The sequence below is a fragment of the Denticeps clupeoides genome, chromosome 15 (assembly GCF_900700375.1).
Source record: "Denticeps clupeoides chromosome 15, fDenClu1.1, whole genome shotgun sequence".
In the NCBI taxonomy this organism is placed as follows: Eukaryota; Metazoa; Chordata; class Actinopteri; order Clupeiformes; family Denticipitidae; genus Denticeps; species Denticeps clupeoides.
Genome location: NC_041721.1, coordinates 5,719,813 through 5,747,646, shown reverse-complemented (window position 1 = coordinate 5,747,646; position 27,834 = coordinate 5,719,813). Strand labels below are relative to the sequence as shown.

At 42.3% G+C, this 27,834-nt stretch overlaps 1 protein-coding gene across 5 annotated transcripts; it reads left to right on the top strand.

Moving 5' to 3' along the window:
• The first annotated feature begins 292 nt into the window (after window positions 1-292).
• On the top strand, window positions 293-27,664 carry crfa4 (cytokine receptor family, class I receptor 4). Of its 5 annotated transcripts, none has more exons than XM_028955374.1 (9): window positions 293-466; window positions 12,508-12,593; window positions 19,111-19,249; window positions 19,541-19,713; window positions 20,542-20,720; window positions 21,050-21,203; window positions 21,631-21,718; window positions 23,431-23,500; window positions 23,917-27,664. In XM_028955374.1, exons 2-9 carry the CDS (start codon window positions 12,512-12,514, stop codon window positions 24,535-24,537), a joined length of 1,506 nt encoding a protein of 501 aa, XP_028811207.1. In that variant the 5' UTR covers window positions 293-466; window positions 12,508-12,511; the 3' UTR covers window positions 24,538-27,664. The 5 variants fall into 5 exon arrangements, with proteins under 5 accessions (XP_028811207.1, XP_028811204.1, XP_028811206.1 ...); XM_028955371.1 differs by having other exon boundaries at window positions 12,508-12,602; XM_028955373.1 differs by having other exon boundaries at window positions 293-470.
• The last annotated feature ends 170 nt before the right edge of the window (window positions 27,665-27,834 follow it).

Sequence of the window (27,834 nt, the reverse complement as noted above, 5' to 3'; positions counted from 1 at the left end):
TTACACACACACAGAGCATTTGAGGTATTGAGACCTGCCGTTTTGGGGAATAATAAAAGTTCCTGTACAATCAGGATCAATTCGCCACGTGTAATATCAGCTTTTATGGCCACGGGTGAGGAATTTCATTAAAGACACTCAACGAGACTGGAGGGGTTCCATCAATATACGTATAAATAGAAGCGGGAATGTGACTGGTCTTCCACACAGTAAAGCTCATGATCGGTGAAATCACACACACACACACACACACACACACACACACATACACACACACACACACACACACTGGATGACGCGCAGTCAGGTGGAGCGCATTCGCTGCGCCTATAGAGGCGGCGGTCAGAACCGAGACGCGCATTCGGCGGAGCGGAGCCGTTCCGGGACGCGCAAGCTGACGCTGACGGCAGGGACGCTGGCGCGGCCACCGGACCCGCGGAGCCCGTGTGGACGGACGGAGGAGCGGGTAGGTGGGTACTTTTCACACCGAGCCAGACCCGGGGTGGGACGGTGCGATCCGGCACCAGAGCTCCGAGGGCCGAGGCTTATGACTTTTTTTTTATTCTAAGACGCGTGCGTGTTATTATATGTAATTGGACGTTATAACGGTTTGATGAAGTTTGCTGCGTGTAAAACTCGCCGTCCCTCGAGCGCGCAAATCGAGATCCCCCGAGATCATAAAGCCGGGGACCTGCGTCCACAGGGCAATCTACTCATCTTCAGAAGAACAAATAAATCCGACGAATAATAATAACATCGTTTTCATCATCAGTCATGGTTTACAATAATAGAAGCATAATTTGCATTTGCTGGACACCTACAAGTGCTGCATTGTTTTCTGTTGCGGTTAAATGGCAGGAACCCGCACTTTTTGGGAGAGTTTGGTAGACCCCTCATCTGCCCATCGACTTGTCCTCAGAGGTCTCACTTGGACCTCCGCCTGGGGGACTGTTAGCAGACTGTGCACACACACACACACACACACACACACACTCAAAAGCTTCTCTGAAATGCCATGATCAAGGCCACATCGGTCTCGACAACAAACAGAATATATACACTGAGAGTGAACACACACACACACACACACATTAGATTTATGTCATTTAATGCTTAAACAATTATCAGTGCAAATGTGAAAAGGCATCCACAACCCCACAAAAAAATGACGAGCTTAATTAAACAATGAACGACCGAGAAACACTCAAGGCTCAGTGTTTGGAGCAGAAGCGTGGAAATGTGAAGGCAAAGATGCCTGACTGAGCGCAAGACGTTCCAAGATGGACACCAGAGGGACACACACTCAGAACCTGGAGTCCATCGAGCCCGTCTGCACCACCTCTGGCCCTCCCGCAGCCACCTGAGACCCGAGGGGATAGCCAGCGCCGCCTGGGCCGAGTGCTGGAGAGGAGATTAAAGGCGGGGCATGTATACGGCAGGCGGAAACGCGGTCATGATGAGATTAGATTGGTCACTGGCCACTGGGGAGAGAAGAGAGAAGAGAGAGAGAGACTGGAAAATATAGGTTTGTTTGAAGGCAACATGAAAGCGCTCAGGAAAATTTCTTGAGGAAATGAGTGAATCCTGATTCCTTCTCGGAATCAGGATGTTTTTACAATTGGAAAATCTCATCTCAATCTCAAACACAATTTTAAAGGGTTTTATTTAATGACAATTCCACAAACTGTAACAGAACCATATAGAACAATGTGGCAATGTGCAGTATGTGTGCTAAATTAAATAGCATTGGTTTCATCTGGATGGCATTAGAATTTTAGAAAGTTCTATTAAAGGTCCCCTATTACGTCACTTTGTGCGATTATTTAACATTAATACGAGTTCCCCTAGATTTTCAATGGTCCGGCAGTGGCTAGAAATGCCGATATGTGTAAAGAGTGCTTTAGCCATTCTGCTTCGCCATTCAGAGAGCGGCAGCTCAGATGGTCAGAATCACCTCCTGTTTCTCACGTTTTGTCCCACCCCTTCCCTAAAAAAGTGACCCAGTCTACGGTTGAGCCTGTATCAAGGCTTGAAAATGTGCAAAGCACTACAGTGATTGGATGTGAAAATGAGCACAAACGTTTTTTTTTTTTACCTCCGTGACACGAGAGAATTTTATTTTTGTCTGGAAAATCTCAACACAACTTCCTGGTTGTGGCAAACTTTGTGGTCGGTGAATGGTATTGATGGCGTCATTTCCATGAATCTACTGGCCGCTCTCCTCTTCGTTATTATAAAAACGTGCAGAAACGGCGCTTCCTGCAGAAATCTCATTGTGGGACTGGATCAGCGTGGCTGTAATACTGCACCAAGGATGAATTTTGGTAAAGAGACTTCATATACAGTATCACGGGGCCACGAACAAAAAGAAATTCATAACGGGGGACCTTTAACAAAAGACAAAAAATGTCTGTGATTATCATATTAATACAATTCTTGGATATCAGTAGTACTTCAGAGAAACCCTCTGTTTGTGAACGTGTTGAATAGGCACCGTTGAATTTCAAATGACTGGGGTTCATGGTAAAGCAGAATTTGACTTTAGCAGTGAGTGAATTCAGGGAACGACAGGATATAAATTGCATTTAAATATATATATATATATTTTTTTTTTTTTTAAGGTTCTATAGCGAATTTTGCTACATATTCTTTTACATTTACATTGCTCTTGTCCAGAGCGACTTACATAAGTGTTTTAAAATATTTATCTTTGTAATCCCTCATTTGGTTCTGTGGGACCCGATCTGTAAATCCCTCATTAAATACACATAAGAGTCAAGTATTTCCTAAAAAGGAATGTTTCTAGCTTTCATTTTTCAGTTCTTTAGTGACTTAGCTGTTGGAAATTCTAGTATTGATTTCCAAGTACACTGAGAGATGGTGGTACGAGAGGATCAGAGATATCGAGGTGCAGAGTGAGGGGTGATGATCTGAGGTGGGAGGGTGCTGAATTTCCTTCACTTTGTAGGCCAGCCTCAGTATTTTGAATCTGATGTGGGCAGCTACAGGAAGCCAGCGAAGGGAAGGTAGTGTGGGACAACTCCACAAAAGTCCCAGGTGCATATCCCACTTACTACCATTGTGTCCCTGATCAAGACACTTAACCCTGAGTGTCTCCAGGGGGGGACTGTACCTGTCACTACTGATTGTAAGTCGCTCTGGATAAGGGGGTCTGATACATGCCATAAAATGTACATGTAAGTAGTGCTTAGAGGCAAACCAGCCAGGACTGAGTGACCATAGTCCAGGTTGGAGATGACCAGAGATTGTCAAAGAATCTGTTTAGCCTGTGATGATAAAAATGGACAAATCCTGCTAGTGGTGTACAGAAGGAAATGACACAAGCAAGAAAGACTGCCCTTGCTATTGAACTGTAATGCATAACTTTATTTGGCATTCTTCAGCATTTTTTTCTTCGCTGTTCATGGAATGTTTTGATGTGTTTTTCCCATGAACAATTGATACCAAATTACATTAATTTACAGCAAATTTCCTTTGGTGAGACGGAAAGCGAACAGGTCATTCGGTTTGCAACAGGGCAGTGAGAGTGGCGCTCTGCACAAGTGTCACCTCATCACGTCTCATCTGAAAACAGTAACCTTGAAGAGACGAGCTGCGTTCACACCAGTGGCAGCCGAGTCGAATTAATGACGCATCGCCAAAGTGATGCTTTTTTTGGGTGGCGAAGGGCCCGTTCCTTCACAACGTGACAGGAAGGTTGGGCTGATTGTTCATGAAGGCTCATTAGAGGTCGAGGAGATGCCAAAGGGCAGCTGCTGCTGCTGGTGGTGGTGGTGGTGGAGTAATTACAGCTGAGTGTATGAAGAAAACAATTGACTCCCAGCATTAGGGAGGGGAGAGTATCTTGGAGTTCCTGAAGACGACGGATCTGTGTGGGAGTGACCATCCAGAGAGGAAAAGTTTCACTTCGAATGTCTTCCCAGCCATTTTATTAGCAGTATACGCTTTGTGGGTCACATGGTGTCACTTAATGATATAATAAAGATATCATGGACAATCAAAATATGATGGTGAATAGTGAAAAGTCCACGATGCCCTCATCCGTGGTGTGTGTGAGTGCGTGTCTGTGCTGGACCAGCGCCGCTTCCTCACGCCTCACTGGTCTGTGAAATCCAGTTGCTCTTTATCGATTTTCATGTCCGCTGTTCCGTCGATGGCACGAACCCTCGCTGCTCGGTTCAGCCGTGGATTGGGCACCCTCGACCTGCAGCCTACGTCGGCGGTTGCTATAGCAACAGGAGATGGCGAACCACCACGGTCGGAAAAACCCGGACCCTTTCACCGTTGGGTTCAGGGTTCAGGGGTCAGATCAAGAAGAAGGGTACCTATTCCTGCATGCCTCCTACCCCCCCCCGGCACTTCCTCGCTCCTTGGCTTCTGTCTGGGGCAGATGCTCAACTGCTCGGCACAGTGTGCAGGCAGGTCACGTGACATAGAAATGTCACTCCCAGTCAGCGTTCTCTGCCTTTCTACAAAAACAGATTTCGCGTCGCGCCGTAGAAATAGCCCAGTGTCTTTGAGGAAGTGGCACAGGCCTGGCTGAGAGCTGTGGAGTTGCACTCGGGTGGCCACCATTGTCCTTGAAGAGCTGCACACAAAGCTGCCATGCCGGCTTGGTTTTTATTGAACAGCACTTATTGCCAAGGACAAATGTTCAGTGGACATTAGCCAGGCTTCCACTGAGCTTTCGCACAAACCAGAAGATTAGTGAGATTATAAAAAGCCATATTTTTTGTAACTGGCATTGGCCATTTATCAGGCATTTCTACATTTTTGGGGAGGTTAGCGCCTGGGTTAGCTTCCTGTTAAATGAAACCTGCTTAACAATGCCACAGCGCTTTATTATTACACACCTAATCACTGTTACGGCTGTCTACTTAGTTATATGACTCTATTGCAAATCCGAAAGTTGTACAGTGATCAGACCTATCCAGATTGACTTACATTCAGCAGATATATGGATGAACCAGTGAAACCCTTGAATCTGTGACTTTGTGGTCTTCTGCTTCATTAGCAGGGCTGTTCGGCCGTTGCCATGATGCTCAGACTGGAAAGCATGCGGATGGAAAGATTATTTGCACTTTATTACTTTTCTATATCTGCAGCTATTCATTTTGCGTCTGCACTGCCGCAAAAATTTAAGAGTTGGGGGTATCTCGGCAAAGATTTGGTTCAAATGGTCACTTGGACTGACAGACAAAATGATTAGAGGTCAAGGTCACTGTAATATTATAATCAGAATTTGGTGACCTCAAATTGTTCTGAACACGGAAACCGTGAAGATTTTAGTTTGGTCTCATCTTTGGATGTTAACCTGTTTTTTATACCAGGGAGTGATGCTGGGGAGTTGTGGGTGCTGACGTCTGTGCATTTGTTTTATGGCCATTTGGGCCAGTGTGGGTGGTGCTCTGTTCATAAGAGGCTTCCTGACCTCAAAAGGTAAAAATTCTGCTGTGATCGTCCTGCATGGATGACTTGTTCTGAAAGCTTGCTTCACAGTTCATGTCTTTGCTTCAGAACTATGTGAAGGTCTTAATCAAATTGTCTCTCTCTCTCTCTCTCTCTCTCTCTCACACACACACACACACACACACACACACACACAGTGTGTCTAAATCTGATTAGCGGCCCCAGACTCTGCTTATAAATGTTGCTACAATGACACAGAAGCAACATCTGGTTGGCTAATGGAGACCTGATTCAAGATGTGTTGAAAAGCTGAGCGTGAGATGAAAGGCTGTACTGACCTGAAATCTGCCACTAATACTCTTTGTCGGTGTGCCGTTAGGAAGTACGCCAACTTCAAGTTATGCGTTTCAAAGCATTTGAAGCCAATTTTGCCCCATGTCTTTCACGGTTTAATTGAAATAAAAGAATCGAGAAGGTTGCTGAGAGAGAGGAAAGCTGAAATGGGTGAGGGCTCGATCAGCCCTCCTTGAAACTTATCAAAGGCCAATGGTAGAAAGGGAGACAGAGAGAGAGAGAGAGAGAGTAAATAGCAAATTCAGAGAAACAGCAGGAAGGACGATGGGAGGACGGAGAAACACGTGTCATGTTTGTGTTCTAATGACCCTTCATTGGCGCGTTTTCCTACCCTTGTGCCTCCCGGCACACACTGGGAAAACAGACACTCCACCACTGCTATTTTTGTGAAATGTGACCTTATCTGGCCCTTCTGGCCTCTGAATCTCTTTCTATTTCCCATTTCATTCTATGCCAGTTGTATGTGTGCATTGGTACGCACTGACCTAGGTGGTTATTGTTGTAATAAAAGTCTGCATTGGTTCACATCTGTTGAAGGTTCTTTCTTCCTGGAGCGACACACTATCCAGCAGCCAGCAGCATAATTAGAATCAGAATTACTAAAATTTTTGTAATGAGCGCGTCAAATGGCATTTTATTTGTTGTTGATAAGGTTATCAGAGTGTGGTGAGAACTATTATTAATAGTAATAATGTTAAGATTTTTCTAAGAAAAATTTAAATTTTTAACAAAAAGTTAAAAGCACTAGTAGGCAAGTTGCAATAAATTTATTTCATAAAATCAAAACTTTTGCTACTTAACTTAGATATTTATGAGTGTAGTTTAATAAAAACGTCCATGAAATAAAATGATTATATTTGACTACAGCCAAAAGCACATACCAGATCACCATTAGCCAAGATTAAAGACCAAATCATACGGTGAGTCTTGGTTAGACACCATTTGGCTCATTCTACGTCTTGTCTGTTCTACTGATAAGATAAGCTTGGATAAAGCTTGGCTCCCTGTGCCAGGGCCTCTGTCCTTACCTGCTCTTTGTTTTCAGACCCTAGCGTAGCACAATGGTCTTTTCCCCCCAGAGTAATAATGCTCTCTTTATATAACAGTTTATGTTAAGACTTTATATGTTTCTGTAGGACTGTAGATTTGAATTTGAATTTTGTTTATGAGTGTGTGTGAATGTGTGTATGTGTATGTAGGACACATAGGAGATTTGAAGCAGATGTTGGAAGTTTCCAAAAGCCAAGAGCATTAAATTTTCTGACCTCATCTCTCTTTTCCCAAAGGAGCTTTTGTTGCCATTTTCCGATTCTCTCTCACGTCGGCTTTGTCGCTCATTTATTTTCCTCTGGGTTCCTGTGACCTGACTGATGCATTGATCACCTTGGCCAGTCAGATGAGTCTCTTTCCCATTGTAATCGCGGCTGGCCTACATTCTAAGCCGGCCAGAAGTGTGCGCCCATCTGCCGTTAACCCCTTAACACTTGGCACCACGGACAGGATTTACATGGGATGATAAATACCTGTGCTTCTTGTAGTGTCTGTATGGCATCAGATCCACCTCGTCTTTAAGTCTTATGGATTCAGGACCAAGGTCAGCTCCAAGTGTACGACTGGGATCGTGCCTCAGGACTGTTGCTGAAGGTAGATGCTGATTACAGAACAGAATACAACTGTTGTTATGGATATGAACAGTATAGTATAGTATATAGTTATGCTTTAATTCTGGATAAATAATATATTATATGTATTCTGTTACAATACTTACTCATATAGAATACATTTAAAAATGGGATTCTTATGATTTTTAAAATAATGCATATATGCTATTTGTCAATATGAATATTATTTATCATTGACTGTTATCTGCCTCTACATTTGATCAGCTGACGCAGAAAAACTCCTTTCTAAAGGAGTTTTATGACAAACTTGAAACTATGAAAACAACAGCAACAGTAGAATCACAGCCAAACATATGAGGCATACTGGCTAATACATTTTATCTGCCATATCAACATCAGCATGAATATTATTTATATTGGCTGTCATCCATTTCAACATTTGGCTTCATTTTTATTTGAGCAGATGTATTCCAAAAGCAGTCGGTTATTGTCATAAATATGTTAGTGTATTCTAAATACATGCATTATGCAATGAAAACGGAATACTTAATTTGTTTAGTTACTGAATATGTATAGCTTTTGCATGTATTCAATTACAACCCAAACCCAACCCAGTATAATACAGTATATAGTGGAGGAAATAATTATTTGACCCTTTGCTGATTTTGTAAGTTTGTCCAATGACAAAGAAATTAAAAGTCTCAGAACAGTATCATTTTAATGGTAGATTTATTTTAACAGTGACAGATAGCACATCAAAAGTAAAATTGAAAAAATAACTTTAAATAAAAGATAGAAACTGATTTGCATTTCATTGAGAGAAACAAGTATTTGAACCCCTACCAACCATTAAGAGTTCTGGCTCCCACAGAGTGGTTAGACACGCCTACTCAATTAGTCCCCCTCATTAATGACACCTGTCTTAACTAGTCACCTGTATAAAAGACACCTGTCCACAGAATCAATCAATCAGGCAGACTCCAAACTCTCCAACATGGGAAAGACCAAAGAGCTGTCCAAGTTTGTCAGAGACAAAATTGTAGACCTGCACAAGGCTGGAACAGGATACAAAACCATAAGCAAGAAGCTGGGAGAGAAGGTGACGACTGTTGCTGCAATTGTTCGAAAATGGAAGGAGCACAAAATGACCATCAATCGACCTCGGTCTGGGGCTCCACGCAAGATCTCACCTCGTGGGGTCTCAATGATTCTGAGAAAGGTGAGAAATCATCCTAGAACTACATGGGAGGAGTTAGTTAATGACCACAGTCACCAAGAAAACCATTGGAAACACATTACACCGCAATGGATTAAAATCCTGCAGTGCTCGCAAGGTCCCCCTGCTCAAGAAGGCACATGTGCAGGCCCGTCTGAAGTTTGCCAATGAACCCCTGAATGATTCAGAGAGTGACTGGGAGAAGGTGCTGTGGTCAGATGAGACCAAAATTGAGCACTTTGACATTAACTCAACTGGGGGTCAAGCTGCCCATGACCCCCAAAACACCGTCCCCACTGTCAAGCATGGAGGTGGAAACATTTTGCTTTGGGGGTGTTTTTCTGTTAAGGGCACAGGACAACTTCAGGACAACGGGAAAAAGAGACAGCCTCGAAACCTTAGTTATTTAGAGATGATCTGCAAAGAGGATTGGACCAAAATTCCACCTAAAATGTGTGCAAACTTGGTCATCAACTACAAGAGACGTTTGACCTCTGTGCTTGCAAACAAGGGTTTTACCACTAAGAATTATGTCTTTTTTTGTTAGGGGGTTCAAATACTTATTTCACTCAATGAAATGCAAATCAGTCTCTATCTTTTATTTAAAGTTATTTTTTCAATTTTCCTTTTGATGTGCTTTCTGTCACTGTTAAAATAAACCTACCATTAAAATGATACTGTTCTGAGACTTTTCATTTCTTCATCATTGGACAAACTTAAAAAATCAGCGAGGGGTCAAATAATTATTTTCTCCACTGTATATAGATAAATAACATTACATTAAGTTCAGTTTTCAGCTTTTAATCTCTGCTCTGAATCAAAGATAGAAAAAAACTGCACACATACACACACACATTTTTCCCCCTCATGGCCAATATGGGAGTTTTTCTGTTGATATGCCTCCTGAGATGGCAGCACTGCCTGCATTGCACTTCAATGGAAATGAACTTATTAATAATTATGTGCTTTTACAGCGAGCTATGTTACGGTGTGCTGTATTGGGCTGTGGACAAATGTGCTGGGTATGTGGGGGAAGCCATTTGTTCCCTCAAAAACAAATGTTCCTTTGGGCAGCTCAGGTGTGAGTCCTGCAGACGACCGGGAAAGTCGTCTGGAGTGGGGCTGCAGTACAACATCAGTTCTCTTAAACCACTTATCTAGGACTGGTTTGCCTGGATGTTGAAATTTTAACATAGAAGATTCTACTGATATGGATGTACTTATTAATTTATGATGCATATGTTGCATATTTATTACCCTGTGCGTATGTACAGGCGGGTGATAATTAACTGGTACTTCATGCCAATAAAATTATCTTAGTTAGAATTTTTGATATACAAACAAACTACAATGTTTTCATCTTTCAGTACATTTATAATTAAACAGCTGAGTTCATCAGTGGTAAAATGCTGCCATATTTTGGTTATGCTGAAAAAAAAGCTAAAAGTCTTTTTTTTTTTTTAGAAAACTAATCTGTACTGAAATATAACAGAATAATTTTTATCAGGATTGTGAGGTCGTGCTCACCCACAACCCGGATTCATTAAAAGGTAATAATCCACGAGTAACATCACATACATTGTGAAAGTGAAAAGTGAAATTGTCCATAATTTTATGCTGATGTGTGAAGATGTGCTAGAAGAACTGGGGGTTGGTCTCTCCCATCTCTGTAAACTAATGAATGATCTACAAGCAAAAGTCTACAGATGGAGGGCAATGATGTATCACTGATTAAAGGACAATAAGATAACAGATTCTCTTTCTCTACACACATTATGTCCTGAAAACATGGAAATTCTGCAGGAAATGCTTTAGATAAATCGATATTTGATCAGTGTCTGACATAGGGGTGTTTGTTATGTTGACAAAATTGCTTTTCATAATTGCACAATTAACAGCAATCGGAATGGCAAGCGTGCATGCGCTAGTCTGAATACACTCTGCTTACACTCAGCCCCTGATATGATGCCTCGTGAGATTCTTTAAGACTCCCTGGCTGTAATCCTCAGTCACATTATCCATCATGTCACAGAGGCCCAGCAGAGGGCTGCCGGTGGCCAGTGAGGAGCAGAGTTCAGGTCAGACTTGCTGTTCCATTTAAGCCTTTAAGCTCCCATGGCATTATAAAAGCATTGTTACAAGAGGACACAACCACCCAAAGCCCTGCCGTCCAGCACCGCGAAGGAAAATGCATTGTACATTAAAGCTCAGGGTTTTTAACCAGGAATTTGTTTGAAAGACAGTCTGTTCTGGTCACATTGGTCACACTGGTTGGCCATGGCCACTGTGACCTAGAGAAATAGCCCTCAGTAGCTACTGTCTTGAATAATAACTGAAATGTTTCTGTAGCCAAATGAAATTTGGCTACACAAACAGAACGTGGAAGCCAGTTGTAAGCTACGATCTGATTGGAGCGTTGCACACGGTGAGAGTTACGGGGAAGCAGCAGGTGGTCTCAGCGCAGGTGAGTTTTGGATAGCTTGTGTGATTGACATTGCCCTGGATTTTCGGTAATGCAATTAAAAAATATATATATCAAAAAAGTTACATGCAAAAATGCAAACAAATGGTTCAGAGATTTAAAAAGTATATAATGAATTCTTGAGACCAATGCAATGAAAATCAATGCTAGACAAATGATAAATCTAAGTTTAAAGTTTTATCAGTATTCAAAGGAAATTCAAATTAGTTAGACCGTCAAGTTTGGCTAGCTTTATATTTTATATCACCCCCTTGTGGTCTCCACAATCTATAACTATAGACTTCAATTAAAGTAAATCCGAGTGAATTCATCTGAAAGGGTATTTTAATGCACTTGTGCAAAATGATAAGATATAACAATAATGTGGTAAAATCTCTTTATTTAATTACACTGAACAGACAAGCTTTCATGTTTTTTAAATCAAAAATTCCATTGTTCACACAAATGTTTTTATGAATCTTTTATAAAAGTGTGCTTTGTCCCCAACTGAAATGCATGTCCCATCGGAAGACATGCAAATGTAATGATTTCCGTACCTCACTCTGCCTCTAATTAATTACTGGTGTCCGGGTGTTGAATAGCAGTCGCTGACTCTGACCTTTTCAGCCAGTCATTTTGCAGCTGTCTCCCAGATTCTTTTCTCTCCTGTTTAGACCTTCTCTCGCTCGGGTTTATCCAACACATCATCTAAATTACAGATGGCTTTTTAACTTTTAAACTCATATCTTACAGGAATTGCATTTCTCTGAGAAAATTAGCGTGCCAGACAGTGGAGTATAATGGCGGTCCTTCTCTTCTTCATGTCATGAGAAGGTTTCAGTCTAAATATTGGCATTTTTATTTTTTATTACTGACATGCTCATATTGCTTATCTGGGGCAAAAAGTTTATGTGTGTCAGCTGTGTGTGTTCCCCTCTCAGAACCTGAAAGTTAATAAAAACAGCGTCCAGGATTTCGCAATGCAGCGATCAAAATAATTAGTGGTAATTCATCAAGCTCCTGAGACGTACAATGTGAATGCACATTTGTGATGGAACCATGGGGTAGTGTTGTGTGTGTGTGGGAGATGCCTTGAGGATGTTGCATTTCCTGTGATCTGTCCCATGACTGGCATGCATAAAAGGATCCTTTCCACCCAGTAAGTAGACACAAACATGTTAGTTATGGTTGTTAGTTATGGTTGTATAGGTCATCATACACTGGGCAGCGTAATGTTCTTAAGCTATTTGGCAACAAGCCTTTCATTGTCAGAGGGGGATCTTAAGAACCAGTCATGTGACCCATCAATTATGATATCAATTCTAAGCAACAGAACACGGCCCCAATTAAAAGAAAAATGCTGTCAGATATTTGTTGTGTTGTTGTGATGTAAAATCTCCATTTTTTTGTGTGTGCCTTCTCAGGTCCATGATCATCAGAGTCATGCTGTCGCTTCTTTTTCTTCTTCTGGCCTGCTTTGGCCTCAGCGCTGATGCTCATAACATACACAGTAAGGATGGTGAGTCATGTGATGTCTTTGTATAGGCAAACACACACACTCACAGCATGTACACAGGTAACTCGCACACTTTACTATACTATACAATAGCTACAAACATGCTCATTCCAAAACAACATTAATCACAGACACGTATAGGACATTAGTGGCCACTCATGTCTTTCCTTTCTCTCTCACACACACACTCCCACCCACACACACTCACAAAAGCGCTCAAAAACACTCAGACTCACTCATGCTTGTATACACACGAAATGTCTTTACACACAATATCTCCAAAATACCTTTAATGACAGACTTTTGAAAACAGCACACAAAATTATCTAGTTGTGAGGCAGGAACGTCCACATCCTGTCTACACTGGCCGCTTCCACCAAACAAAATGGCCAAAGAAAAACAAAACTGGCCATCATAGGCATCTCTCTCTCTCTCTCTCTCCTGCACCTTTTTTCCTTCACTACACCTGGTGTGTTTGGCCTTTTTGTTCGGTGGAAGCAGCTGACAGGAAGTGGACGTTCCAGCCTCACAACTAGATAATATATTTATACACACACACACACACACACACACACACACACACACACACACACACACACACACACACACACACATATATATATATTGGGGACTATTTGTACAGTCCCTGACAAAAGTCTTGTCGCTTGTGTACAAATTGACCTCAAGTGGTGCTGAAATATATTTCTAATCAAGACTTTTTTTACAAGACTTGGCTCATTTTATTTCCAACTTTTGTGCAAAACGAAACAGTCAAAAAGTATTCTAATATTCAAAGCTTGGTAAAGCCCATTGAGTCATTTTTTGCAAAAACTCAAGTGTTGTCATATGGGCTTCACCTGTGATCAGGTGATCAATTCAGTCTCAAGTGTATATAAAAAAAAACCAGTACACTTGAACTTCACATCAACTGCAACTAGACATCTGCAAACATGCCTAAGATTCATGCTGAGTCTAAAGTGTTGATTTTCAAGAGTCTGAAGACCAGATCCACTGATGATGTGGCAGACACCTTCAATGTGTCTCAGTGTGAAGTACAGAGGATAAAAAATAGATTTGAAGAGACTGTCGACATTTTTGACAAGCCCGGGTCAGGCAGACCCTGCAAGACAACTGCTCGAGAGGACTGTTTGTTGGCTCGAAAATCCAAGGCCAGCCCATTTTCCACTGCAGCAAAGCTCCATGAGACCTGGTCACCTGAAGTCCCTGTGTCAACCAGAACAGTTTGCACTAAACAAAAGACAAAAGACAAAAAACGTGTGGCATTTGCCAAGACCCACAGCCTGTTAAAAGGATGGACGCTGGAAAAGAGGCAGAAAGTGGATTTTTCAGATTAATCTTCTGTTGAATTACACCACAGTCGCCGCAAATGTTGCAGGAGACCTAGTGGAGACCGCATGGATCCGCCCAGAAAACAGTGAAGTTTGGTGGTGGAAAAATCATGGTCTGGGGTTACATCCAGTATTGGGGTGTGCGAGAGATCTGCAGGGTGGAAGGCAACATCAATAGTCTGAAATACCAAGAAATACCAAGGCCAAATTCTGCAGAAAGATGGTGCTGCATCACATACTTCCATCTCCACAAAGTTCCTCAAGGTGAAGAAGATCAAGATGCTCCAGGATTGGCCAGCCCAGTCACCAGACATGAACATCATTGAGCATGTGTGGGGTAGGATGAAAGAGGAAGTGTGGAAGATGAAACCAAAGAATATTGATGAATTCTGGGAGGCACGCAAGACCGTTTCGTTTGCAATTCCTGATGACTTCATCAATAAATTGTTTGGATCCTTGCCAAAACTGGATGCAGTCCTTCAAGCTCATGGAAGTCATACAAGATATTAAATTTGGATTTCACAGCACCACTAGTTAATTTGCTGACATATTTTTGTATTTACAGTAAATTTGTTCAATTTCTGTATAGGCGACAAAACTTTTGTCTTGTCATAATACATTGACCACATGCACCATGCAGTTAAAAAGTGCCCTTTTTACATTAGGTTTGGAATTTTTTTAAATAGTTTCCCTTATTCCTATAGCAAGGGCCAACAAAAAAAAATGCCAGTGAGGGAGTGAGTCACACAGTTTATGAAGTCAGCTATGGTTTTTTTTCGACAAAAGAGATGAACAAGCCTCATGCCAAGGGCTGAAATCACTATCCTCTGTTGTGTGTGTGTGTGCATCTCTAAGTATGTGAAGGTGGGTGAGTTCTTTCTTTTGCTGCCAGCATTTCACTGAAGTGCCTTGTGGGTGATCGCCTGTCTGCAGCGGCCGCGGCGTAGGTCAGCTGACACCTAGGCAACCTACTGCCTTACATACCCGGTGCCATGGTAACCCCTCTCTCCGGAGCAACCTCAGAACACTGCTGGCACTCGAGACTTTGGTAAATTAGCCTAGTTATTAAGTGTTGCCTTCATAACAAAGTCCATTGACTATTGACGAGAAAAGCACTGAATTTATGACTTTACCTTAATAAGGAATGAAGGTGAGCAGTTGGAGCAGCGTGAAAGACCGCAGTTAGGCGATAGAGTCGATGTGAAAGAGCAGCATGGTAATCGATGAGAAAGACCTCGGTGTGCTGTGTTAATTCATGAGAAAGATCACAGAGCAACGAGAAAGGCCGTGGTTGGGCAAGGCGAATGGGCGCCGCCGAAGCAGATTCCATTTTCTTTGCTTGCGTCATCGCAACGCCAAGAGGTTTTGGGAGCAGAAAAGCCTCGATTGCTCTCATAAAACACACAAAGGGCATTCTGTACTGCTTTCGCGCTCAATCAGACGTGCTCGCGGGCTAAGCAGCTGACGACTGGATCTGGTATTTTAAGGCCCAGATTCAGGGAATTTAATTTTTGCTGGTCTTGGTCGACATGCTGCTAAATCCCTGGCCTTTAAGGTGACCTGTCCATTAGTTCTGGATACGCCTGACAATTCATTTTTAAAAGCTCAGCGTTGTTTTCTGTGTGTGTTAGCATGCAGTTGCGTAAGGACATGGCCACATCCTGCATGCTTGTTGGAACAGGGATCATCATCAATTCTGCTCCTGCATGAGTGAATAAAACATGTTTACCCCATGGCCCGATCTGAATTATGAATCACAAACAAAATGCTGCACATGCAGCAGGAGGCACAAAACAGAAAAAAAGAAAGTGGAATAATGGACCCACACATCCCATCTGGGTTGGTGAGATTCCACGTGGCATCTGTCTGTTCATTAAAGATGCAATGTATATGTTTTTTTCAAATAAAACATTAAAAATAAGAATTTTCCTGAAGCCAGTTATCTGCATCCGATCTTGTTTTGTAGAACTGTGGCACTGAGTCTCTGAGTGCTCGTGGTGTAGTGATCTAATTTGGATTATGGTTTGCATTAGTAAAATAAAATGTTGTAAACATGTCCAGATGAAATTGTACTATGACCTCAGAGCTGGTCTAATATGTCTAGACTTTAACCACAAACTTTAAAGATTTGGACCCAGTTTCCACAAAAGAGAAAGCATTGGGAGCAGCAAATTCATTTTGACAGATAAAATGAGGATAACACTCAGAGCCGGCGATAACAAATTTGGAACCCTAGGGAAGATTTTAGGTTGCGCCCCCTTGCATTGCAGTAAATTGAGAAGGAATTTAGCACAATTGGCTTGCCATAATGAATTTATTAGCCTGGCTTATTAGTATTGACTTAATCCCTGATTGAAAGGAATATTGGCTTGGCTCTGCAGTTGGTTTCCTGTTCATATTAATCTGTACAGTGGTCTGAGTGGTGGGATTAGATCCCTTCCTTATCCTCTCATTACCCCATGTCACCTGCCAGGTGACACCATACTGCCTGATGTTGTCATGGTGACCGCTGAGTTTAAGATGAAATGCTGATTGCAAGCTCTTGGTAGCTTTAACAGGAACACGATCTCATGGTGTGTGAGTTCGAGTGCATGTAAGAAAGGAAAAGTCAGAAAGAGTGGCAGAGGGAAACAGATATGAAAATAAAGAAAGTGGAGCATTTTGGTAGAAGGAAATTCATATTTTTCCTTCTACGTTTCTCTTCCTTCTCCTTTTTTTGCATCTTGATAACATAAAAATAGATAAACAAATAGACCCAGTCTCACACAGGGGTTTCCTATGGACAAATACAGTGCGTTTTTTTCTCAGAATTCTCAGAATTTTTTTTTTTTTTTTTTTTTTTAAAAAGAAAAATCACACATTCAAATATTCACAGCCATTGCTCAATACCTTTGGCAGTAATTACAGCCTCCGGTTTTTTTAATATGATGCCACAAGCCTGGCACACCGATCCTTGGCCTATTCCACCCCTTCCTCTTTGCAGCACCTCTCAAGCTCCATCAGGTTGGATGAGAAGCATCAGTGCACAGCCATTTTAAGATCTCTCCAGAGATGTTCAATCGGATTCAAGTCTGGGATCTGGCTGGGCCACTCAAGGACATTGACAGTTGTGCTGAAGCCACTCCTTTGATATCTTGTCTGTGATGCTCATGGTCGTTGTCCTGCTTAAAGATGAACCGTTGCTCCAGTCTGAGTTCAAGAGTAGTCTGGAACAGGTTTTCATCCAGGATGTCTCTGTACATTGCTGCAGTCATCTATCCTGACTACTCTTCCAGTTCCTGAAGTTGAAAAACATCTCCACAGCATGATGCTGCCACCACCATGCTTCACTGTAGGGATGGTATTGGCCCAGTTATGAGCGGTGCCTGGTTTCCTCCAAACGTGACACCTGGCGTTCACGCCAAAGAATTTTGTTTCTCATGGTCTGAGAGTCCTTCAGGTGCCATGTGACTTTTACTAAGAGTGCCATCTGGCTGCTCTATTATACAGGCCTGATTGATGGATTGCTGCAGAGATGGTTGTCCTTATAGAAGGTTCTCTTCTGTCCACAGTGGACCTCTGGAGATTTAATAGAGTGACCATTGGGTTCTTGGTCACCTTCCCAACTAATGCCCTTCTCCCCTGATCGCTCAGTTTAGATGGCCGGCCAGCTTTAGGAAGAGACCTTCTTCCATTTATGGGTGATGGAGGCCACTGTGCTCATAGGGACCTTCAAAAGCAGCAGAAATCTTTCTGTAACCATCCCCAGATTTGTGCCTAGAGACACTCCTGTCTCAGAGGTCTACAGACAATCCCGTTGACTTCATGCTTGGTTTGAGCTCTGACAGGAACTGTCAACTGTGGGACCTTATATAGACAGGCGTTTGCCTTTCCAAATCATGTAAAATCAGTTGTTATTTCCACAGCTGGACTCTAATTAAGCTGCAGAAAACCTCAAGTTAACTTTTTTTTGTAGTTATTATGGGGTGTTGTGTGTACAATTATGACTAGACATATGAATTAAATCCATTTTTGGAATAAGGCTAAGGAGTACTTTCTGGATGCACTGTATTGCTATGAAGTCTTCTATACATATAATTTGATTCCTGTTTAATTTATATAATCAATACCTCAATTGCATATTTCAATTCAACCACAACAGTTTCAGTTTTTTTGTATTTTCTTTATTATTTAACCGAGATTTGCATCGTAGCAAATCAGACAAGGCACACTGGGAGTGCCACTGGTTTTAAGTCTTTGTAATAATCTGTCAGGGTCATGCAATAGGTCAGTATTTCATTTGTTTGATGAAGATTATTTTTGCCTGTGTACATCCGACTCGCAGTTTGAGGTTTTAGAAGACAGCACTGACGCAGGGGGTTAAATGTGCGGCGACTTGTTTGCGTCTCCGCGGGCTGTGTTGCTGCAGGAGACGTAATCCCCCTCACGAGGTCTGCTTGAATTTGGGTCCAATTCAATTTCCTGCAGCTGCTCTGAACCCTGGTCACAAGACTGCATCGGGGAAACCAGAGTCTCTTACTGTTGGCAAACCCCGCGAGGGAGTTTGTGTCTGTGTGTGTGTGTTTGTCTGTGTTTGAGATTGTAAAACAAGTGTCCATTTTCAATGGTGGGGTTTGTCTTTTTGCTGTGACTTTATTAACTTGAAAGTCTGCATTGAAATAAAATGACTTTTTTTGTATGTGCGTGACAGTGCTGTGTTGTCTGCTGATGAATATTATGTGATTGTTTACGCATATTGCTAAATTGTGTGTGCTTGCCATGAAGATATTTAAAACTATATTGCTGTTTGTGTCGCTGTGAACGTCACTCCAGATAGCACATGCATGACAGTGACATCATAGGTCCCCATAAATATTTTGTATGCGTGTGTGCGTTTCTGAGCTCAGATTAAAATACCTGTCAGCATTAACCCATGATCCTAAGCCACGGTCTGAACAAGTTGTCCTGGCAACCATGGCACCTGAGAATGAAATGAAAAAACTCATTTTGGTTTCCATGGTTTAGCAATTATTTGTGATGAATAGAAAATAAACGCATGGTTTAATTAATAGGCAGATCCATACTGGGGCAGCTTGACTGAAATAGTGATTTTGTGATGATAGAATATTTTTATTTGGACTCATATATGACTTATACATTTGGTCACCCCCGCCCCCTTCCAGATCCTGTGTCGATACCCAGCAGACCTCACATCTACTACTGCCGCTCACCAAACATGGAGACCTTCACCTGCTGGTGGCACCCCCTTGAAGATGGTTCCCATGGCGATGACGTCACCTATAACTTCACATATATTATTGGGTAAGGACAAGACCTGCAGATTAACAGCTCATCATGGTACTGCACCTCTCAGCCAAACAAGCTCCCTCCTGGATAAAATTTCTTATTGACTATTTGTTCTGTTCTAATGAGTTTTTGGTTAGATGCCAGAATTAATTTGGTCTTGATGTTCTGATTAGCATAGACATTATTTAATAATAATTTGGACTGGAGTAAATGGCCCTGAGTATTTTTGTGAATCTGCCTCAGTATGACAAATTTTTGTCGAAACATCTGATAAAAGGTCCATGAATCTCAACACTGTCCCTGCAGCTACAAACCGCCGGTGCAGGAGTGCCCGGACTACGTGACAGGCGGACCCAACAGCTGCTACTTTGACGCGGCGCACACGCTGATCTGGGAGGTGTACTGCATGAACGTCACAGCGAAAAGCCGGAGCGGGAGGGTCACGTCTCAGGAGCACTGCCTTGATGTGGCCGAGATTGGTACGCGTGGTTTTTGGGGGGCTTGGTGTTAATGAAACACCTTGGTGTAATCCTGGCACTGAGTGGGCAACAGATGTGTTGTCACACTTGCCTTTTTTTTTTTTTTTTTTTTCAAAAAAGACTCGAGAAAAAGTACAGGCCGGACTCAAAGCTACAGACTTTCTGACTTTTAAACAGATGACAATTATTAATTAGCAGTCATAAAATGTAATCTTGCTGTGATTTTTTCTCCATTATATAAACCTGTTTTAATTGTTTCATGCTGGGGATTGTGGACTTAGCTACAAAATTGTAATCTTAGCTATTAAGAAGTAACTCATTAGCCAGAAAACAAAGTTTAAATCAGAAGGATTTTTCAGCATTTTCAGCATATTCTGCCATTTTGAGATGCACTCGAATGTGTGGGACTGCATTTAGAAATGTGAAGAAAGTGAATCCTGCTGTTATGATTGGCTGGCCTCCAAGTCACACTTGGAGCAGAACGGGGTTTGTAAAGTACCAAAGGACCAAACACAATTTTAGTGCATTGTTAAACAGCCCAAAGTGACATGGACATGACATGTGTGTCCATCTCGCTGCTTCCTGTTTTGTGAGTCCCGCCTCTTCCTGTTTGTCAGTCTCCTCCTGTGCTCCTGTGGTGTCTGGTGTGAGGTCACCTCCCTCATAGCCTCACAGAGTAAGTTCCTCCAGAGTTAACTGGTTAATCAATGAATTGTTGGGGTCACTCCTTAGGCTTTTCCAAGGGCAATCCCTCAGCGGAGATGAAATATATTCAGACTTCTTGATTTTTGCCCCGTTATGAAAATGTTTTTTTTTTTTTTTTTGCAGTGGAGATCGATCCGCCGTTCAATTTAACCCACGTGCTGATGAACGTGAGCGAGAATGAATCAGGTCGCACAGTGCTGGTGTCCTGGTCCTACCCGATACAGTCACACGTGCACACCGGCTGGATTACACTCGTCTATGAGCTCCGCTACAGGCTCATTTCAGAGCCCAGTAAATGGAAGGTACATGGATAATTCTGAAAATGTTTTCTTTTTGTCATTGTGACACAACACACCACATGGGGACACACACTGTATCCCCTGCATTTAACCCATCACTTAGTGACCAATGGGCAGCCATTAAAGGCACCCGGGGAGCAGTGTGTGGGGACGGTACCTTGATCAAGGGGACCTCAGTGGCACCTTGGCGGTTCGGGATTCGAGCCTGCAGCCTTCCGATTACGAAACCTCTTCCTTATCTGCTATGCCACCACTAAATTAATTATGCACTAAATGGTGAATGATTGTATTCTGTATGGTAAAATCTGCATGTGTGTCACTCCCTACTAAAGGTGAAGGGTCTACTGCGGGAGCCTCATCTGGAGCTGCTGGACCTGCCGGTGGGAACCTATGAGGTGATGGTGCGCTGCCGCTCCAAAAACAACAACATCTGGAGCCAGTTGAGCACCCCACTCATTTTCACCGTTCCCCCCACACACTCGCCAGGTAGCCATCCATGTGCGTGTCATGTCTGTGTGATACAAACGCCGGTGTTTGAGTGATACTGAGTGCTTATACACTAGTTGTTATTTATATAAGGTAATGTGTGTGTGTGTGTGTGTGTGCTGTGTGTGTGTGTGTGTGTGCTGTGGCTGTGTTTATGCACTTTAATGACAGTCGGAGTAGTAGAGTGGTCATTCAGACCAGCAGTAACAGCATTAGTGGCTCATTTCTGGCTCTTGATGCGCTGTTATCTGTAATTGGTGACTTCGTCTCTATTACCCCGCAAACCTGCTATCCTGGCACCACGGTTAAACTCAGCATTCAATTTGTTTCCATGGTAATGACAGAACATCTCCATCGTCCCTTTCTGCGATAGGACATGTGCGTTTTTGTACACATGCTACAGTTGTGTCTGTGTGTTCTCCAACAGATCGTATGATGGCACTGATTCTAATGACAGGCGTGGGAATCATGGTTTTTCTCATCATTGGCTTTGGAATTATTCCACAGGGCAAGAGGTGAGAAGCGCCCTCACAGTCTAACACACACTCACACACACATACACACACAAACAACATGGAGAATGAGGATCATATTAAGTAGAAAAAGTGGCAAGAATGAGATTTTAATCATGTATCCTTTCACAATTGTACATGCTTATGTGAATAACTGCATGTGCACTGTGAAGGAATTTGCCTCTTTGTTCCAGCTCTAGTAGAGAAAATCTCCTGAACAATACTTATTTGTAACCTTTCTTGCTCTGATCTATCTCAAACCCATTTGCTCCGGGTTATTTGTCTTTAAAATTGACTATTGCAATGGAAAAGTGTTTGGAGTAGATGCCTTATTGGGTTTTCTTTAAATAATGTTGGTGAAGGTCTTTTTAAAAAATATGAATTGATCTCAAACCAGCCCAGCTTTTGTTTCTCTGACCAAGCCATGTTTTGATCACGTACAATTTTAACCAGGACATACTGAGAAATTGTGTGGTAAACACCCCAATCTGGCAACGGTGCTCTGAGATGCTCCCCATTACTGTTTTCTTCCTGTTTTATAACCAATATAATTATGCTATGCTCATAAAGTTACATGATCAAATTTCTTTTACAGAAATAGGCTTATTAGTGTATTATATAAGACATCATGTGGACCCGTAGATAGAAGGGTTTCTGTTAACAACATGAAGTCAAAGACCTACATTGTGTTAATCAGAGGCTTCTTGTAATGTGTTTTCATTTTGTAAATCAAGAAGATGGTTAAGATGGTAAAGTTGGTTGAAGACCCTGCAAAAAAATTACAATTACAAACCACTCAGATTGAAATGAAAATTTCTGATTGAATTTAATTTCTACTGCTACGCCACTAGGATCCAATTCTTTGTCCCCCAGGCTTTGAGCGGCAAGACTGACCGGTTGTTTTTTTAAATTTTGTAAGTTGTGCAAGATGAACTACTGCCACCTACCTGCCATTTCATTAGAATAGAATTAGAATATTGTGTAATTTTCTGTCCTTTTTATTAATTGGCAAGCATTATTTGCACTTTTTTTTACACTTTAATCATTCAAATCAAACAAATCAGTCCATTTTCCCTCTCTTTCGTGCTATTCTGTTTTTTTTTTTTTTTTTTTGTATCTCTGTTTACATGCACAAATAGAATTTTCTGACTTGTGTTGTCAAGTACGAATCTTCAGTGGATTACTTCCTAAATGCCAGCTAACAAACACAGCTACCTGAGCCCCATTCACCCAGTAGTGCTTAGTGGCCTCCGGAACTGGCGTATCCCAATGGACACGTTGCTATAGAGATGACATATCTGTGGGCATAAGTGTGACAGATTGCAAAATAACAGCCTTTCAGGCAGCTCAGATGGAAATGGTGAGGTGGGGGGTGGTGGAGAGCAAGGCAGCTATTTTTTGGTCTTCAGTATGCATGCTCTGTTTTTTTGTTTTTTTTTCATACATGTTGCAGTGTTGAAGCGGTCTGACCCTGGTCTGCCAAATTCCTTATTCGCTTGGCTCCGATGGGAGTGCATCACCCTGCTCCTGATGAATTACACATCACACTTTTACGGGAACTAACCATTTATGTATAATTACTGTTCAGCAGCTGGTGTGTGCGTGTGTGTGTGTGTGTGTGTGTGTGTGTGTGTGTGTGCACCATGTGAATTTGTACTTCTGGGCTTGTACGTGTATGTGAGTTAAACCTCTTTGATTCCTGTGTATTCATGCAGGATTAAAGCCCTGCTGCTTCCTCCCATCCCCAATCCGCGGATCAGAGGCATCGATCCCATGCTTCTGAAGGTACGTGTTGACTTTTCTTCCAGCGTGGACCCTTCCTTTCACCCAGACTCATGCTGAACCAAGCCTACAGCATTACAGCAAGATCCACCTATCACTACTTTGATCAGCCATTCCGTTATCCAGATCAATACACCTATCAAACATATTTAAATGTATTAAGCTCTGTCGTAATAGCATTTATTACACACACACTTCATCTGCACAGATGCTAATCCACCCTAAGTGGCTTTAACAGAAGTTGGGTGATCTAGTCAGCTCAGTGTCATTTACTATTTATACTCAGCTAATTGAGCCCCATCTGTCATGTAGTTAATGTGACATCTTGATCATTCTCTCTCTCTCTCTCTCTATCTATCTCTCTCTCTGTCTTTCACACTCTTATCTCTCTCCCCCCTTCTCTGTCACCCTTTCTCAAGAAGGGGAAGATGGATGAAATAAACCGTCACTTCTCCACTTTCCATGGTTACAAGCCCCCACAGTACATTGAGGAGACCTGGTGCCAGGTGAGCGCTGCAGGCGTCCTGTCCGTCCAGAGCAGCCCCCAGTCTCATTCCATGGAGGAGGACACCAGGAGCCCCCAGACTGAGTCCCAGCACCTCCTACAGACCAGCCTGGCCTCCTCTCCTTACAGCCATGTCCTGTCCCCATACGTCGACAGCCCCCCAGGTGCTTCTGCAGACTCGATTACCCAGAGTTCAGCCTGGCCCTGGCCCTCCACGGGCAACCTGCCACAGCCAGAGCTGGTGTCGTTCCCAGGCATGGATTACAGCATGATCCTGAACCCCACCAGTCAGGCCACACCCACTTTCTGCCCGCCCACAGCACAGGACTTCTACACCTGTGTGAATAGAGTGAGTACCAGCGGCGCTGTGCACCTTGTTCCCTGCGTGCCTGAGGCCGGCAGGAGCCCCGCCTACCTACAGATGGTGGAGCAGGAGTCGGACAAGAGCAGCCAACTGTCAGCCAACCTGGTGAAAAAGACGGAGGCTCTGACCAATGGGAGTGGAGACGTGAGCCAGGAGGAGACGAAGAAATAGCAGAGAATGGAGATTATTGTGCCTTTTGTGACCCAACCAACAAACAGGATCTTAGCACTGTATGCACATATACACACACCATGATGTCAGGGTTTATAAAAAAGCATATTTGCAATTAACAAACACACTCATAATTGAAGTACATGTGCATATTTAATATACGTTATTTACAGTACACTCCAGGTTGAAGATATGCTAACTCAAGGATTCATGCTCTGTGTGTGTGTTTTCCATTACCACTCTCACCCTAATTCTCATCCTCGACCTCTTTCATCCCCTTCAACCAGCACTATAGCAATGTTCTTTTTTTCTGGACTGAAAATGAAAGATGTAGGCTGCTGACAATCTTTTGGAGAAGGACTTTTCCACTCAGGAGGACTTTACCTGTGTGAAAAACTTAAATCTACTATAAGTTATAAGATGGTACATCTTCACTTTTTTTACTTAAAGAAATTAAGGAACTTCAGATTGCATTCAGGTGAATTCTTTATTCTTTGATCTCAGACGTGTCGTTCAAAACTGTGCAGAATCACTAGGCCATCCACACACTTGCCATTGTGAGATGATTCCCATGTAGGCTGTGGTGGTGATGGTGGCTATTTTTACTTTTTCTCCACACCTGTACAGCACACTCAGGTCTTCAGCCTTCCTGCAGGAGATGGACTCCTATTCGTAGAAATCACTTTAACCCTAGGAAGGCTTCAGTTGTACCTCATGTCTGACAGTGCACACATACACACAAAACACACCAAAGACTGAACAAACTGACATGGTAGTGAAGTTCCAGTGCCAACAAAACCAGCAATGGGGGTGAAGACAATGCATTCAAGTGCATTAAAATTGTTAAAAAAAATAATAAAACTAGGAAAAGAGAAGATTTGCAGCTGAAGGTCCCACTCATGAATGTATGCAGGAAGGTGTTGGTGAAGCAGAGTGTAGCTCTCTAGTGGAAGTGCACAGGGTAAAACGGGAAGAATCTTGTGGTACTGCTGAAGTCTGGAAAGCCAGTGCATTTTGTGTGCCTGTTTTTAAATGAGATATATTTGCAGATATAGAAATATATTGTGGCAGCTTTGTGTGCTCAAGAGTATTTGGGAGCATTTGGGGTCGAGCATTTCAAACATGAACAAAATATTACAATTTCTAAAATATATACATATATGTTTGTTAAGTCTTGCTAAGAAATACAGATTATGCATTTAAAATGTTTAAAATAAAAAATATATATATTTTCATATTTATGTAAGTTGTATGTTTGCTGTGACGAATAAACATCAAACACCAGCCTATTTGCTGTCATTGGAAGCAGAATATAACAGGGTATACATGAGGTACAACTAGGTCTTCAGTCTTATTTTTCCTTTCCTTACACACCTCAAACTAAGAAATCAAAAAGTGAGATAAACACCTTTCTATATGTTCACATGAAACACCATGGCAACGCATCAGTGGAAGCACTGGCACAATATGTCACCCCCAGCAACCACTTAGAAGTGTGTTTTCCTGCAGCTTCAACCATTTCTGCAGCTCCTTGGGTGACTGGTGTCCTTACCAAGCACTGCCCGGCGTTTCACCATGCACATTACCTTCCTGTCTAAAATAGTCTTATTTCTGCACAAAACTGTGACATGTCATGCAGTTACAGAACCCAGTGTATATACTTTAGATGACGATTAGATGTTTCATTGCATCTGCAATGATACACTATACATCTGCATAGTGAAACCGATTTTTTTTTTTTGCAGTGTGAGGAGATGGTACCTTGTTTAAGGTACCATAGCGAAAATTTTCCGCTATGAGTACGATTCCTTAGCCGGTACCCCAATGGAGTTTTTAAGGGGCCACCATTAATAGCCCAGAAAGGACAAAAAAACTGGATTTGTACGTTGAATCTGCCGACTTGAATTGAAGGGCCTTGGTTCGCAAAACTGTGGTACATGCCGCTCCCTCTAGTGGTAGACCATGAGAAGCTGAAATTAAAATGAACATTCACAACTCATCTGACATTTAAGTGCAGAGTAGTCACAATTCTTTATAACCTCACGTGCTGTGTGTTCGCAGCATTGATAGTCGATGACGGTCAATAATAAATAATATTGCATATTAGGAATGAAATTGCCTCCTGTGAGAACTAGCTGAACAGGCCTTTACTGCTGGTATTTGATGCTGGTTGTAATGAAAGTGCCTGCAGAGCCAAGTTTTTGTGGAGATGATGTGGAGATGATGCATTCGTGTACATGCAGTTGTTTAGACAGGAAAGTAATGCAATAAAAACACTGTGCAGTAGCCAATAGAATGTCTGAAATGAGGTAAAAGTTTAGCTTCTGTGGTGCATCAGTCACAATGTGGAGATGATTTGACAGCTTTATAATAACCCTATGAGCATTCATGAAGGCACTCTAAAGCCACTAAAGGCAAACAGTAGTGTATAAATATGACTATGTTAGAGAATATTTCTTTTTTGTGCGTATGTGTGTTTATGTGTCTTTATGTTTCATGTACAGTTTTATTGTGTGCGTGTGTGTGTGTGTGTGTGTGTGTGTGTGTGTGTGTGCATTTCTCAGAGAGACTGAAGCACTGTGCTATTTGTAAACACTGTCCCTACCAGCACATTTTGAAAGGCGTTTGTTTGGTGCCGGTCTGTTGTTGAGCTTTACAACACTGCCCCTACCTCCCTCTGTGAATCTGTATTCGCCTTTGGCGGTGTGTTCATGTGACGGTCTGCTGCTTGGAAGTGTCTGTGCCTTAACTGTGGGGTTCTTTTTTTTTCTCTTCCATTTGCTTTTTGCACACACATTTTACACACACCATTACATTTGCATTACATAAAGAGAGGCAGGTAAAGACTGTTCAGGCATGGCCATTTAAACACACACACACACACACACACACAAAATCAGTGTGTTTGGCCAACCTCAATGTGTGCACAAACTCACAGTAAAATGATTAAAAATATATGTTTGCAGTGAGATCTTGTGTTAACATGTTGTGTACATCTTCACATAAATGTGTTTTTTTGTACGTTTCAGTCATTGCTGGAGTGAAGTGTGGTCTCTTGTCTACTTTTCATCTTCTGGTGGCACTTTCCTGAGTAGTGAATAAAGCCAACTGCTGGCATTAATCTGTGTTTTGGATGTCTTATTTTATTGCCACATACACACACGCGCTTATGTACACACACCAAAATTAGGGGCAGTGGTGGCCTAGCGGTTAAGGAAGCGGCCCCGTAATCAGAAGGTTGCCGGTTCGAATCCCGATCCGCCAAGGTACCACTGAGGTGCCACTGAGCAAAGCACC